The sequence below is a fragment of the Pezoporus occidentalis genome, unplaced genomic scaffold (assembly GCF_034315485.1).
Source record: "Pezoporus occidentalis ecotype Australia unplaced genomic scaffold, CSIRO_AGI_Poc_V1 ctg204, whole genome shotgun sequence".
Classification (NCBI taxonomy): Eukaryota; Metazoa; Chordata; class Aves; order Psittaciformes; family Psittacidae; genus Pezoporus; species Pezoporus occidentalis.
In genome coordinates, this window is record NW_026913900.1 from 400,482 (window position 1) to 414,145 (window position 13,664).

At 41.7% G+C, this 13,664-nt stretch overlaps 1 protein-coding gene across 1 annotated transcript in view; it reads right to left on the reverse strand.

Annotated features, from left to right (window-relative positions):
• The window catches only part of GLUD1 (glutamate dehydrogenase 1), a 31,993-nt gene extending 19,168 nt beyond the window's left edge, over positions 1-12,825 (reverse strand). The window contains exons 1-2 of the mRNA XM_062618846.1: positions 12,342-12,825; positions 506-586 (exon numbers count right to left, since the gene is read on the reverse strand). Of these exons, the coding sequence (XP_062474830.1) occupies positions 506-586; positions 12,342-12,768 (508 nt within the window). The 5' untranslated portion in view covers positions 12,769-12,825. The remainder of the gene's footprint in view (positions 1-505; positions 587-12,341) is intronic.
• Positions 12,826-13,664: the final 839 nt, after the last annotated feature.

Consider the following 13,664-nt stretch of genomic DNA (forward strand, 5'->3'; position numbering starts at 1 on the left):
AATTCATAAGTGAAGTGTCTTTATAAACAAAATTTATTTTGTTTTCTTATACGTAATATGCAAATTCTCTCCAAACTCCCCTAAAGTTTAGTAGTCATGTATGAAATATACTTCTTTATAACCCATAAAGGAACTTTACCCTTCTCTCCCCACAGTTTCCCTCCCTGAGTCCTTTTCAGCCTCCATCTGTTCCCCCTAAAATTAGCCCCCTCCTAATCCAAGTTTGTCATACTTTGATTTGAGTTCAAGATGCAGCATTTTAAAGGAGGTGGTAGCTAGCAGAATTCTGACTTTTCAAATGAAAATGCAACTTTATTCAAGCATCTACAGTAACAGCAGAGGGAATATGTATTATTATTTTGGTCACTATGTATTTTTCCCATCTTGTGACAGACTTTAGTCAGATCAGGGTCTGATCTAGCACCTTTAAATGGCTTTTATGTAAATTACATCAGTACTAAGTGAAATTAAAGATTGTATCCTTGCTTGAAAAATTATCACTTACCAACCACAGCACATTTGTATGTCATTAGAGATGCTAAGGCTTTCACTTCATCCACACTAACATCCAAACTATAACGAATACCTGTAAGAGACACATGAGAAAAAAAGGAATTCACTGAACAACTTCTTAGGTATTTATAAATTGGGAAGGTTACTTCTATACCAGCCACCTGTAAGATACGATTATGTAATTTATCAACTTACTTGTTTTAAGAGTTGAAGAACAATTACCCATTCTCCTACTTAAATATCTTTTACTTAGCAGAAATTCAAGACTTCAGTAGTTCTCAATTAAGTAGTTTAACAGCAGTACTCAACCTTGGAAGAAAAGTGAGTATTACTTGTGATGAAGATGAGACAAGCTGATAGGTAACTAGAAGTACAGTTTTCGAGAGACTGATAAAGCTCATCTGCATTCTGTAAGATTTTTAGCTCTGGACTTCATTCACTGTACATACAAGATGAACTTTGTTCCTTCACATAACCTATCAGTACAGGTTATAATCAAGATATTTTCGCTACAGTAATGCAATCTCCTGTTATGAGCCATATGTAGCTTCAAGGCTGTAGCTACTAAGCACAGTCACATAACAAAAAGCATCAATCCACTCCATTAATTCAAACTTGTTCAAAACATTTTAATGGAGTAACTCTATCCCAGTAGCAAGCTTGCGTGACCAGGGCCACCCAGCCTGCACCCACATGGAAGCCAGCCCAAGCCTGCATTCTCTTCTCTGAGCCATTCAGCAGAACTGCAAGTGCATGCTGACAGGTGGTACAGATGCAAATTGTAGTAGCTGTGGTCTGATAACGGCTTGGATGCATTGGGTTATCCCAGTCTTCACAGCAGTTCAAAACTGAGTGGAAAATGATTACATAAAGATAGGGAGATTTGTCACCTGCCTGACTCTTACCAGCCTTCTAAAGAAATAGGTTGTAGCTGCGCAATAAATTGACTGCATTCAAAATTAAAATTCACGTATTCTGGAGGCAGCTGCAGAGCAGAAAACATTCAACCAAACTGACAGCACACATACACAGAACCCTAAACATGATGTTTAAGATCAACACAGTGCTCAAAATCATGTGGCCACTGATAATAAAAACAAACCCTACAGCTATATATTATCTTCTATCCAACATTCTCCTACATCACTAAGCATTTAACAGAGCCATGAAGAATTTATCATTCCCACCTCTGCTCCCCAAATCCTTGGCTGTAGGCTGTGCCAAGTTGCACGGTAGTTTGTAGCAGGCACAGAGTGTCCCTCAGATGTCAGGACAAAGCACCACAAATTTCCTATTATGTACAGAGAAGACCATATTCAGGTCCTTAGGAGTGAAAAAATGCCAGCATACATTACCCAAACTAAAGTACTGTGCTGCTATGGAAGCCATTCCTGAATGCTCTGGAAACAATCCCAGATTCAAAGGAACTGAGTGCTGCTCAAATAAAGCTGAGGGCCAAGTGCTGCTTTATGCAAGTTCAATTGGTAAAAGAAAGTATCGTGCCTCTGCACAACAGAATTTAAATTTAGTGTGTCTATGGGGGAAGGGTGGTCTCCAAAAGCAAACTAACTAGTTCCTGACTTAAATAGCTGTAAGGTATTCATATCTGGGATTTCAAGAACCTTGTCACAGGAAGTAATATTCAAAATGTAAGTGGAATCTATCAAAGCCCAACAGACCAGTCACAGTTGCAACATACATGTTGTTTTTTTTTAACATGCCTTACTCTGATCCTTCAGAGGAGCAGTTATCCTTCTTGCCAGGCCCTGAGCAAGAAAAAAGCAACACCTATGGCACTGACTGTCCTGCCGGGGGGCAGTTCTCTGTTGGCTGAGTGGGTACTCTGGGGACAGGTCTCATTTGAGCACTGCTCAGGCCAGCCAACGTTGAAGCCACAATCTATGCTGGACAAAAATGTACTCTGCCCCTCCATCCCAGCTGAACTAGACCACTGTGTATTTATTCAAGCTATATATTTATTAAAATTTAAAGTTGCATATACAAAGTAGTTTTGCTGTAACTATACTCCTGCAGGCACACCAAATGTTACTTATTGATATATGGAAAGCAGCAGGGGGATTAAATAGTTGGGAATAGTTACTTTATACTTTTTGACAGGGAAGAAAAATATGAAAGGAGCAAGCAGCCTCTTCTGCACATCATATGGAAGATGGGATCTGAAAAGGTGAACAAGGAGCAGTTTAACTAGCACACTCAAACACATGCTAAACAGTTCTATCTCCAGTGTCCTTGTATTACAGTCATGGCTTACTACAAACTTTATTGTAATAAATATTAAACTTTCATTCCAAGGAAAATACAGAAAAAGCCCGAAGACTAACCAAACACTGTAAGGCTTTCAGCCAAGTTGCCTTTTTGTCACCCACGTACATGTACCCAAATAGGGAAAACTTTCAGACTTGAGGCTGTAACTGTCTTTTTCTGGACAACTTCATATTTCTGAGCAAGACTTGGCTTCTTTTCTAGCCTTTTTTAACAGTTCTAATCAAAATGGCTTGTTTGCAGGCTTTATCTGCTGGAGGGGGAGACTCGCCAATTCCAAGAGCTGTGCTGACCTCACTAGCCACTTTCAGTTTATCTGCTAAAAACTTCCATTACAGTGTAAGGCAAAATTCAGAGTGTGGATTCCAGGTTTCCTCACAGGTGTGATGTTTTTTCCTTTCTATGGCAGGCGTGGATAACATTTAAGACGTACTAACATTTCATTCTTTTTCACAATTCAGCCAATTACCATTTTCAGGAATTGAAATCACTCTATAGGAGGCCCATCTCTTGACAGGGAAGTTATTTGTGCTAAGCTGTTAGGACTGATGAGAAGCAGGCATCTGAGAATGCTGTACATTCCATCTGCAAGGGGATGCACAAAGATAAAAGACTTAATTTCTATTCTATTTGTACATCACTGAAATTTAGTTTGACAGCTTCCTAATTTGGCAGGAGAGTATTGCCATGCATTTGTTTGGCTCTTTTGGCAGTGCTACTATGCATTCAATAGCCTGAGTCTAAAAATGGACCATAAACACAGATAAAATACTCAAGTTTTTTTTTTATTATTTTTTTTAATACAGAAGCAAATGAAAGTCACTGCTATGCCGAAAGATTTTAATTTTTCTAAACCATGGCAAGTACCACACAGTAAGTTTCTGGAAACTGGTGACTTTTACAGCAAACTAGCTACAAAAAAATAGTTTGAAGAAAGCCTCAAGTTACAGTATGACTCACTACCATGGAAAATACTTTTCATTGGGAAACATAAATTCTTGTTCTAGTTGAGAATTCTCTTTCCTTGCCACACCCCAAGAAGTTAAACAGTATGCTAAGCGACTTTGTTTTCTATGCACAAGACCTTTTAGATGAGGAAATGTTTTCAGTTTAATTTTGTTTCACTATTGTTCAGTATAAAGAGAAGGCTTTATCATCACATTGCAGTATCTATATTTTTTAAATTTTCTGGTTTCGCAATCTGTATTTCGGATATATTATACTTCACTCAGTTACCTCTTGCACCAAGCTCAATACTTGTTTTAGCCAGAGTAAAATTTGCTCATGATTTAAGCTTAGCTTCTTGGATGCTTATGGATTAATTTTCACTTTTCCAAATGAAGATAGCAAAACACTTGAAACACTTTTCAAATAAATATCAAAGTAGTAATTATCAGTAAGGTTGCATTTTGGATTCTGTAAGAAGAGCAGTTATCCTTTAATTCAGCCTGTTTGTAATACAGAGTGTACTAACAGGCATGCAACAAGTATCTTTATTTCAAAGAAAACTGCGTATACAATTTTACGAGGTTTTTTTACAAGATTTCAGTGGTCTATGATGTTGAGAACCACCGGCTCTTCAAGGAAGATTATTGCCTTTTTAGTACACCTAAAAATCTACACTTAAAGAAGTTGCTGTCATCATTACCTGATTTTCTAAGTGCAGTTATCTTAAATAGTAATATCTATGTATGTCCTCAACATTAATGAGCATGAAGTATTCAAAGACAAGTCTCAAAACTAAACAGTAGCCATAGTAACAGTTCAGGACAAAATACTCTGTGCACTACTCCTCCTGAGCTAACTATCTTGCAAGTTTCTCAAGTTCCCCAGAACCTGGAACAGTTTTGCACCTCAACCTGAATTGTTAATGACTAACTAAAGCTTTCATCCTGCTTTGACTTCAGTGTTTTCTTCTAGTTGTGAAGATCTTTTGAACTTTGAAACTAATTTGGGTCCTTTACAGATGACAATTCCTGTTAAGATGATGCATTTGCTCTGCTCACCTCTATTTGCAAATTGCTTGCTCATCAAACAAGCGTTCCAAAGCAGCAGCTAACCTACACATCCATACAGTAGTCAGCAGAACATATTTCCTTATCTCTTTCAAAAGGTTTTACAAGTGACTACAGCTATACTAATCTCCCAATCAGCAACACTGGATTCTGCAGTGGCTCTGAGGGTTAACAGCTTGCCTGACCCTGTCCAAAGGCTGACATGACATCCAGAGTCAAGAGCTTCAGTAAAGATGCACATCTTGTTCAAACTCTTCATCAAAATCCCCAAACCCCATAAATAAGCATTATTGCAATGCCTTAGTTTCTTGATGTTTTAACTCTGGATTATGTATAAAATTTTCATTTACATGAAATTTAGGAAGTAAACAAGTGAGACTGCGATTATACTATTATAAAATTCTTAAGTAATCTCTGATACCTAAAACAGCAGGAACAGATCTTCAAAACAATCCTTAGGCTTTCAGCACATTTTTCTAAATCCAGAAAAAAAAATAAAATCCAGCTTTCCCTAGAAGAAAAGTGCTTAGCCTTATTTAACCATTTGGAAATTGTGGTAAACAGCACAATGACAAGTTTGTAATTATTGATGACAAAGAAATTCCAGACAAACCTAACAAAGCCAGATGAGTAATTCAGTGCTGGAAATGATGATTACTGTATACCAACTGGCAACAAGAACTACTCAATCCTAAATTCAGTTAACTAGCTGACATGAGAGGAGATAAAAATATTTATCTTTTCCCTCACAGCATTAGGCAGCTATAACCTGGGGCAGGGAAGATTCCCCTATGAACATACACCCCATTCTGATTTAACCAAAAGTATCTATTCAGTGACCATAAGGCAGTCAACCAGACAGAATACTTCAGTATAGCACTTCCTGAATATTTTTAATAAGCTATACTTACACTTGAAATATACTTAAACATATACACATGTATTTCATTCCATACAGAGAAAAAACAGTAATATTACCTATTAAAAAAATAAAGTACAGTGCATTAGTAAGACCTTGTGTTTTAAATGCAAATATGAGATATTCAGTATTACCACTAGGCATATTACCTGAATGTATGCACTTAGATTATGCCTACAAATTAGAGTCTCACTTACAGAACTACCTCAACCCTACCTAAAGGATTAGGTTCCTCATTAAGATGCACTCAACACTGTAGTAACAAGGACTGATACAGAGAGATGCAGTAACACTACTTCCATGTAGATATTAATACCAAGTGCATGGGTGTGTGCAGAGGGCGGAAATAACACATGAGCTGGCCGTGGCTAGTCCAAATACCACAGAAACCATAAAACAATAAGCTAAAGCCACCACAGTGCTGACACGAAGCAGGCAAATTCCATGCTCTTCCTAAGAGTTTATTTCCTAACGAGATGAAGCTGTTGCAATTCATGCAAAGAATACCTGCTAGGATGACCCAGGGAACAGGAGGGAGATTATCACACAAGAGATTCCCCTTCTCACCCCCTCCAACACGTGTTTATCCAGAAAGCCCAATGCTGAGAGTGGTATGATATCTCTATAAATAGACAAGGAACCAACAGTAGCAAGGGAAAACAACTATAGAAGATCAAGGACAAAGCTGGCTACTGCACAAACAGTATGAGCTGATTTATATGAGAAAGCCGAGACTGAAAAGATTCATAGCTAGAAGAGCACGGAATAGCCTCCTACAAGAGTACCAGAGGTAAAACTACAAAACTGATAGAGTTCACTGAGAACTGCAACAGCAAAACACAGGACACCCCATTCCTTGTCCTTCTTTATTTTTCAGTTTGCCATTTAAACACATAACCACTGTTGAACTAGTTGTAAAGTAAAGTAAGCTACAGGAAGAGGACAGAGAGGTATAAAATAAGGCATTTGTATAAGCTTTAGCTAGCAAGTGTTAACACAGTTAAGCTAACTAACCCCCTTTTTTTTTCTGTAAAACTTACTCCTTTGAAGTTTGATCAGTTTCCATGGTTTATTTCAGGTTACAGATGGTCTATGTTATAGTTCCACCTGTTGCAGGGTCCCTAGGTACATTTCCATGTATTATCCTTGAAGACCCCTAGGCCAAAGACATGACCTCAGAGCTTTTATCAGTGCATGACTTAAACAAGCTAAGCCACCAATACAACCCCAGGATAAACAGAGTTTGATGAAGTCAAGATATCTTACAGCATTACTTCTTACTTTCCTCACTTACAAAAGGGAATAAACAATGTCACAATAGCCAAGGCAGTACATGGGGTTGGTACTGGTCCAACTCTTGCACGTATGTGTATACTGTTTTAGACGAGACAATGTGTATAACAGAAACTATCTGATGGCTGGGCACCAAGATTAGCATCAGCCTTAGATCTCTGCAATTGGAAAAACCACAGCAAAGTTAACATGAATAAATGTCACCTTATGCAGTAAGAAACTCATTAATATAAACCCATAAGTCAAATGAGGATAGATCCTTACAGGCAGAAGAAAAGTAGCCAAAACCAGGACAAAAATTTTGTCACATAGAATAGCTCCTTCCACTAACCAGCCAAGGCAGCACCACACAGGAAATAAGATTAATTCACCTCCAAATCAACTAATAAATGAAGTTAAGAATCATTTGTCTGCATACAAAACTTTGCAACTTCAAAGTAACATATAGCAAAGTTTTGCAAAATTCCTATTTAAGTGAAAGACTAAAACTAGTCTGGAACTAAAGATAGTTTTAAAAAGCCTTGCTGAACTAAGGAAGCAGCTGAGACTTGATTAAGGCAGTTTGGGTGACCATAAACAAAAGGTTAGGTTGTTTCCCAGCTCTGCTTCATTTGCTTTCATTGATAACAGACCTGTTGGACAGTTCGTTAACATGAAAAGGCTTTAAAAAAATTTTAAAGCAGCTTAATAGCTTTATCCCCACAGTAGATGCTGCCTAATAAACATGGAATCATTTCCATACTACTAAGCAGGTAATAGCTCAATAAGCTTATTCTATTTTCCGAAACTGTTCTACTAATGAAAACAGCTGTCAGCAGCCACATGAAAAAGCAGCTTAACCAGTTTTACACCTTTCACAGAACCTGATAAAATAATGAATCTTTGTAAATAATTTTAAGTAGGCACTGTCAGAGTTCTTTTCAACAGTCATCTGTATTTAGCCATCTCATTTCCTGTACCCTATTTGGTATGTTTTAGTTCTTCAGGCAGCTGTCAGTGCAGTGACAACAGCAGCTGTGGTTTCCTGTTAGTGCTGGCCACTAGCATGCAACTCATCACATAAGCAAAAGAAAGAGTGATCTGACCCTCCAGCATTACTTCAGCTACCACGCAGCATCAGCCCAGTTGTATGAATACTAAGTTTGGATCATAAGCAACTTGAGTTCCAACACACAAAGAAAACTGCTTATCTCCTATGTTCTCAATGGGATGAGGAAGCATCTAAAAATTTTCCTTTCCAGCAAACAGTTAAATTGCAGAAAACAGTCTTAAAAACTTGGACTTGTGTGCTGGACATACTGTGAGTGCTACCACTTCAATGGGTATATTCATGACCATTCTGCAAAGATTCCTAAAGCACAGAAGAGAAGCACACCAAAAGAAAAAAAAAAATCACCACCTTCTTGAATGGCAAAATTTTGCAACCCCCAAAGTAGGAATTAAGGATTAATTTCTACAGCAATGAAATAGGTAAGCACCACAAAATACAACAAGAAATATTATTTCTGGATTCTCTCAATGAGGTGGAAAAAAACCCACAAGTTATAAACTGGAAAGAAAGCATGTTTCAGTACCTAGTGCCAGTTCTCCTGAAAAGCACTTCTCTTGACTCAATGAAGAATCACCTGCACTACCGTGTAGTGACAACTGTGTCCAACAAAATCAAGTTGACTTGTGTTTCTACACCTGTTTTGAGAGAGGAGAGTAGGATAAGCCATTAAATAACTTCCTATTTTTATTAACTATGCCTTAGATTACTAGAACTAGGGTATTAAGAGCATTTAGCTTCTTGAATAGAAATAAGATAGTCGTGTTCCCAACCAAGATGTAGTTCACCTACACAGAACACGCAAGACTGATCTTAAATTTGCTCTCACCCAGCCCAATCCATGTGGTCTGCCACTCCATTTCTGCAATATGTCACAGTTGTCCATCCATTCAGAAGTCTTATTGTCAAAGCAGACCCCTTCTGGCATTCACTGCTGACTTATTTCTACTTTCAGGCAAGAGAGAAGCCAGCAGAGAAGGAGGTACAGAAGGACAGAGGAAGCAGATACTGGCAGGTATCATGACATGCACATGCAAGTGTTAAACTCGCTTCATAAAGATCAATCTTGCATTAAGAAGTTTGGCACTTTCCAGATTTGGGCTGGACTACTGAGCAGGGGTTGAGGTCTCATCCAGAAGAGAATGAGCAGGCAAAGAAACTGAGGCTGACATCTGTGACAGAAGGCACATAATCTAGCTACTATAGTATTAACCTACAGCCATTTAAGGCTCCTTAAGTGGAGATAATTCAAATGTTTTTAGTCTCTCTTTCCTCAAGAAATTCAGCTGTCTACAGGTTTAGAGCATTTACTTTTTTTTTTAAATTAGATTTACAGTACAAATTCTTCATTAGTTCACAGTTAAATCTGTAGATGATCTTACAAACAAAAAGGTATGCAGAAGTAACTTACAGTTGCTAATGAGGTATTTTGGTATGGATGTACAAAAGAAATGAGGAACTAAATTTAAGACCTAAAAACATTTTTTTCCTGCATTCCACACCTGAATCTTAAAGTACACCTTGATCATTTGTCTAATTTGCATAAAGAACAGTATTTAATATTCTCTAAACAGGATCTCTTATTCTTCAGCTTATGTAAAACTCAAAAACTACAAGAGATGAGCTTTTAAAGCACAATGGTTAAGAAAATGAGAGAGATGACAATGCATCCATATTTGCTAGCAGAAAATAAACGCTGTTTCTTAGTACCAAATACACATCCTTAAAAATAAAAAAAATAAAATATATAAAACATACAGTATGGGGAGCCTTAATTTTAACAAACTTTCTTTTTCAGTAAGTGCAGATTTAAAGTTCACAGTTACTGCATCTGAAAAGATCTGGAAGCTGTGCTTCTCTTACTACTCTGCAAGCCTTCCAGATGCCAACTCATACCGTCTTTTAAAAGGTGCCCTATGTCCCTTGCTGTTTCTTGCTGGTGTGAATTATCTTCATCAGACTGTGAGCTCCACAGTGCCCGGGACACCCACCTCACCAAGTTTTTCCACTTCATAACCCTATGGAGCCTGAATTTATTTATCTAGGCTTTGCTGGGAGGGAAAACTGTTTGTTTCATTTGGAGGTTTTTGGTGTTTTTTTGGGGGGAGTGAGGTAGGTGTTCTTGTTTTTTTCCCTTTGGAATCTACTAGGATTCTAGTTTAAACATCACTTCTAGACAAAAGGTCAAGTTGTTGGTATATTCTGGGTGGATCTAATACATCATAAATGCAGAAATACCTTTAACATTCCTGTTCTTTCCAATTTAAATAGAAGTGTTCTAATTCCTCCCACCTTTTTTGCACAGCAGGTTTCAAGTAGTCCATCTACACTTATCTCATGTCCCATTTAAATTTACTGCAAAGCCAGCTGTGTCATCTGACAGTGAGCAAATCCCTATAGAGCATTAGAAGGTGAAAACCATTAATGATCACTACACTGAAAAGACTGGAAAGGAAAGAACATTTGCAATTCCTTCCCTAAGCCCACCCGGAGCAGAGAGCAGCACAGGAAGAAAATTACATACTATTGAGACTTTATATCTTCTTTAGCTGTCACTTCAGATTGCCTTGAAATTTACAGTTGTAACTTTCCAGAAATGCTTCAGTGCAGACAGACCTAAGAAATGCTACTGAAAATCAAGAAATTCTGTGAAGCATTTAGAAATACAGGTATCAGAACAGATGGTATCCAGCACCCAACTGGTGCTTTTTGTTCATATACAAAGTCTTTTCCACTTCTTTGTTGTGAAAACATTAATTCCTTCCATTTTGAGCAATACTAATGTGAAATATTAGACATTATCATACATAAACTACTATCTTGTTACTTCAATTACCACTGAACTGTATTTTGGTATACAAGAGGGGATCTTACAAGAAACACGGGCTGTACAGAAAATGACTTTCTGTAAACAGCAGCAAAAAGTAACAACCTAAGCAGTGACAAAACAGCAGTCTAACAACTCATCACTATTTTAAAGGAAATTCTCTGCCATTGCTGTAAACAGTAGGTCCACACACAGTAAGCATCAACCATACCTGACTTCAGTCACAACTAAGTCTGATGCCGATAACTCTTGTTGCAAGGAAGCACCAGAAGTTGAGTTAGTCCCTTCTGGCTAAGAATTAAGCATGTCACGGGACACTCACTACATATTTTATTTTTTAAAGCTAGGAAACATTAGCAGGACAGACTAATTGTGCTGCAAAGAGAAAATCTCCTATGTCATATACACCAAACTGATTATCAAGAACACATTAACCTAGGAACATCTTTCCTACTCTAGTCTCAAAGTCAGTCACTGATCAGAATTTACAAATAAATCTTTTCTTTCAGCAACCACCATCATTCACCACAAAGCTGGTCTATGCTGAAGAAAAAAAGAAATGTATTTGCAGATCATAGAAGCCCTAGTTTGAGACACAGCCCTGAAACAGCCTCCAATACTTAACTGTCCACAAAGATCAGAACTCCTCAGTAAGTTATGGCAAAGGACATCTGTATTTGTTTTTCAAGGAAGTGACATCTATGCTGCACTAAAAGGAAGTTCGATTCCTCTGAGATCAGAGCTGGTGCCACATGAATTCAGCTCTGGTGGGACTGACCCTCCCAGTCCCCTTGTACAACAGGCATGGTGTTGGCCTCACCTATACCAAGTCAGCTTTCCCTAGAAAAATTACTTTTGACTCTTCCTGTGTATCCAGCCGCTAGCTGGGAAAACTTGTTTTTCTCTACTGACGTTTCGTGAGCGAGCATTGGTCTTTAGTGAACACAGCAAGCAGTGTGTTAAACGACGGCTTCTTCAGCTCCCGCCTCAAGAGTAGGCACTTTAAGCGTGGAGTTTCCACGTTTTTCAACAAACGCTAGGGAGGTTTGAGTCACGCTAACTGCGCAGGCTGCCCTCGCACCCTTCACCTTGCCTAAGGCCAGGCCAACGGTGTCTACTGCAAAGACCACACGACCAGCCGCTGTGAGACCTCACACCTCGGATAACAACCCGGGCAATAGATCGCTGAAGGGCTGCGTAGGAACCACTCTGCCCCTGCTCCTGCCTTCCATTCAGATACCAGATACTGCAGGTGATAGAGGGACGCTGCTGGCTGTCATCGCCGGAACGGCTGCTAACGGCCGCTGGCCGGCCGGGCAGAGAGCAATCAAGCGTCACCTCCCCAGTATTCCAGGGCGAGGGAAGCAATTACCGGGCAGAGGCTCTGCGGACCTCCACGGACACCAGGGGGGGATGAAGGGACAAGGGGACGGCGGGTCTCACCTCCCTTGCAGGGGGTGCGGTGTTGGCTGTGCTGCGCCCGGTAGCCCTCGATCACCTCCCACTCGCCGTTGTCACGCTTGATGGGGAAGGAGACACTAAGCACATGGTTGCAGGGCTTGATGATGCGGAGAATGCCGCGGACGCGGTGGCGCCGGTCCTCCATACTCTCTCGGGTGCGCAGCCCCTCCACCAGTTTGTCTTCCACGATGCTGGCGCCGCGGTCGAAGAACCCCTCCACCATCTTGAAGAAGTTCGGGTTGTCTTCCTTTTTCGCCGCCTCGCAGTAGTGCCGCCGCGGGCACCTGCCCCCACTCCATGCCGCCGCTGCTCCCCCAGCCGCCGCCGCCGTCCCGCCCGGCTCCGCGCCCGCCAGCACCGCGCCGGCGGCCAGGCGGGACGCCAGCAGCTCCCCCAAGTAGCGGTACATGGCGGCAGCCACCAGCGCTTCCGCTACGCGCGCAGAGACGAAGCGGCGGCAAGCCCTGGTGCGGCGCTGCTGCCACAACGGGCGCAAAGCGCCACCGCCTTTAAACGGCCTCGGGGTGGGGGTGGGCAGCGGGGCGCAGGGGAGGGGGAGAACGGAACACGGCGCCCTTCCCCACTGCGCCTGCGCGAAGCCCCGCCCAGCCCCGCCCCCGGCGGGATTCGCGGAGGGGGAGAGGGTGCGGCGAGCGGGAGACTCGCTACGGGCGGGGTGGAGGGGGTGTGGTGAGCATGCGCGCTTGGCCCCCGCCTGGGGAGCCGCTGCGGCTGGCGGAGCAACGCGTGTGTGGCTGTACTCGCGGGGCGTGAGCGGAAGAGGGCGCGGGTGCGCCCTGGCTGTTTTCCCATAGGCCTCGGTAGGTCGGCGGCGAAGGGGGGCGGCTTCTCCCCGCCTCTTCTCTCCTCTCCTCTCCTCTCCTCCCCGCCGCTTCCCGCCTGGTCCTTTTCTCTTCCTGTCACAGAGCCCGGCCGCGGTGTGTTGGGTGTTCGCGCTTCGCGCCTCACGCGTGTGGCTGCGGTCCGTCTCTCCGGGCGGAGGGGTGGGGTGTAGGGGGCTCCGCCGTCCCTCGCTGGCGAGGTGCTGCTCCTCTTGAGCTCCGTTGTGCTGTGCTGTGCTGGGAAGTAGCCGTTGCTGGTGAAGAGCGTGGGGCGAGTAGTCTTCACTAAGGCACCAGTGTGAGATTCTGGCTACCTTCCAGCGCCTTGCGCCCTGCTCTGCTCCCCTCCGCTCCAAACAGGGGCATGGCAGTGCCCTGGGCGAGGGAAGTCTGGCGTGGCTGTCGGATGCCGCCCTTATTTGAGTAAAACATATGGTTTCTCTTCGGGCAGGTACAAATACGA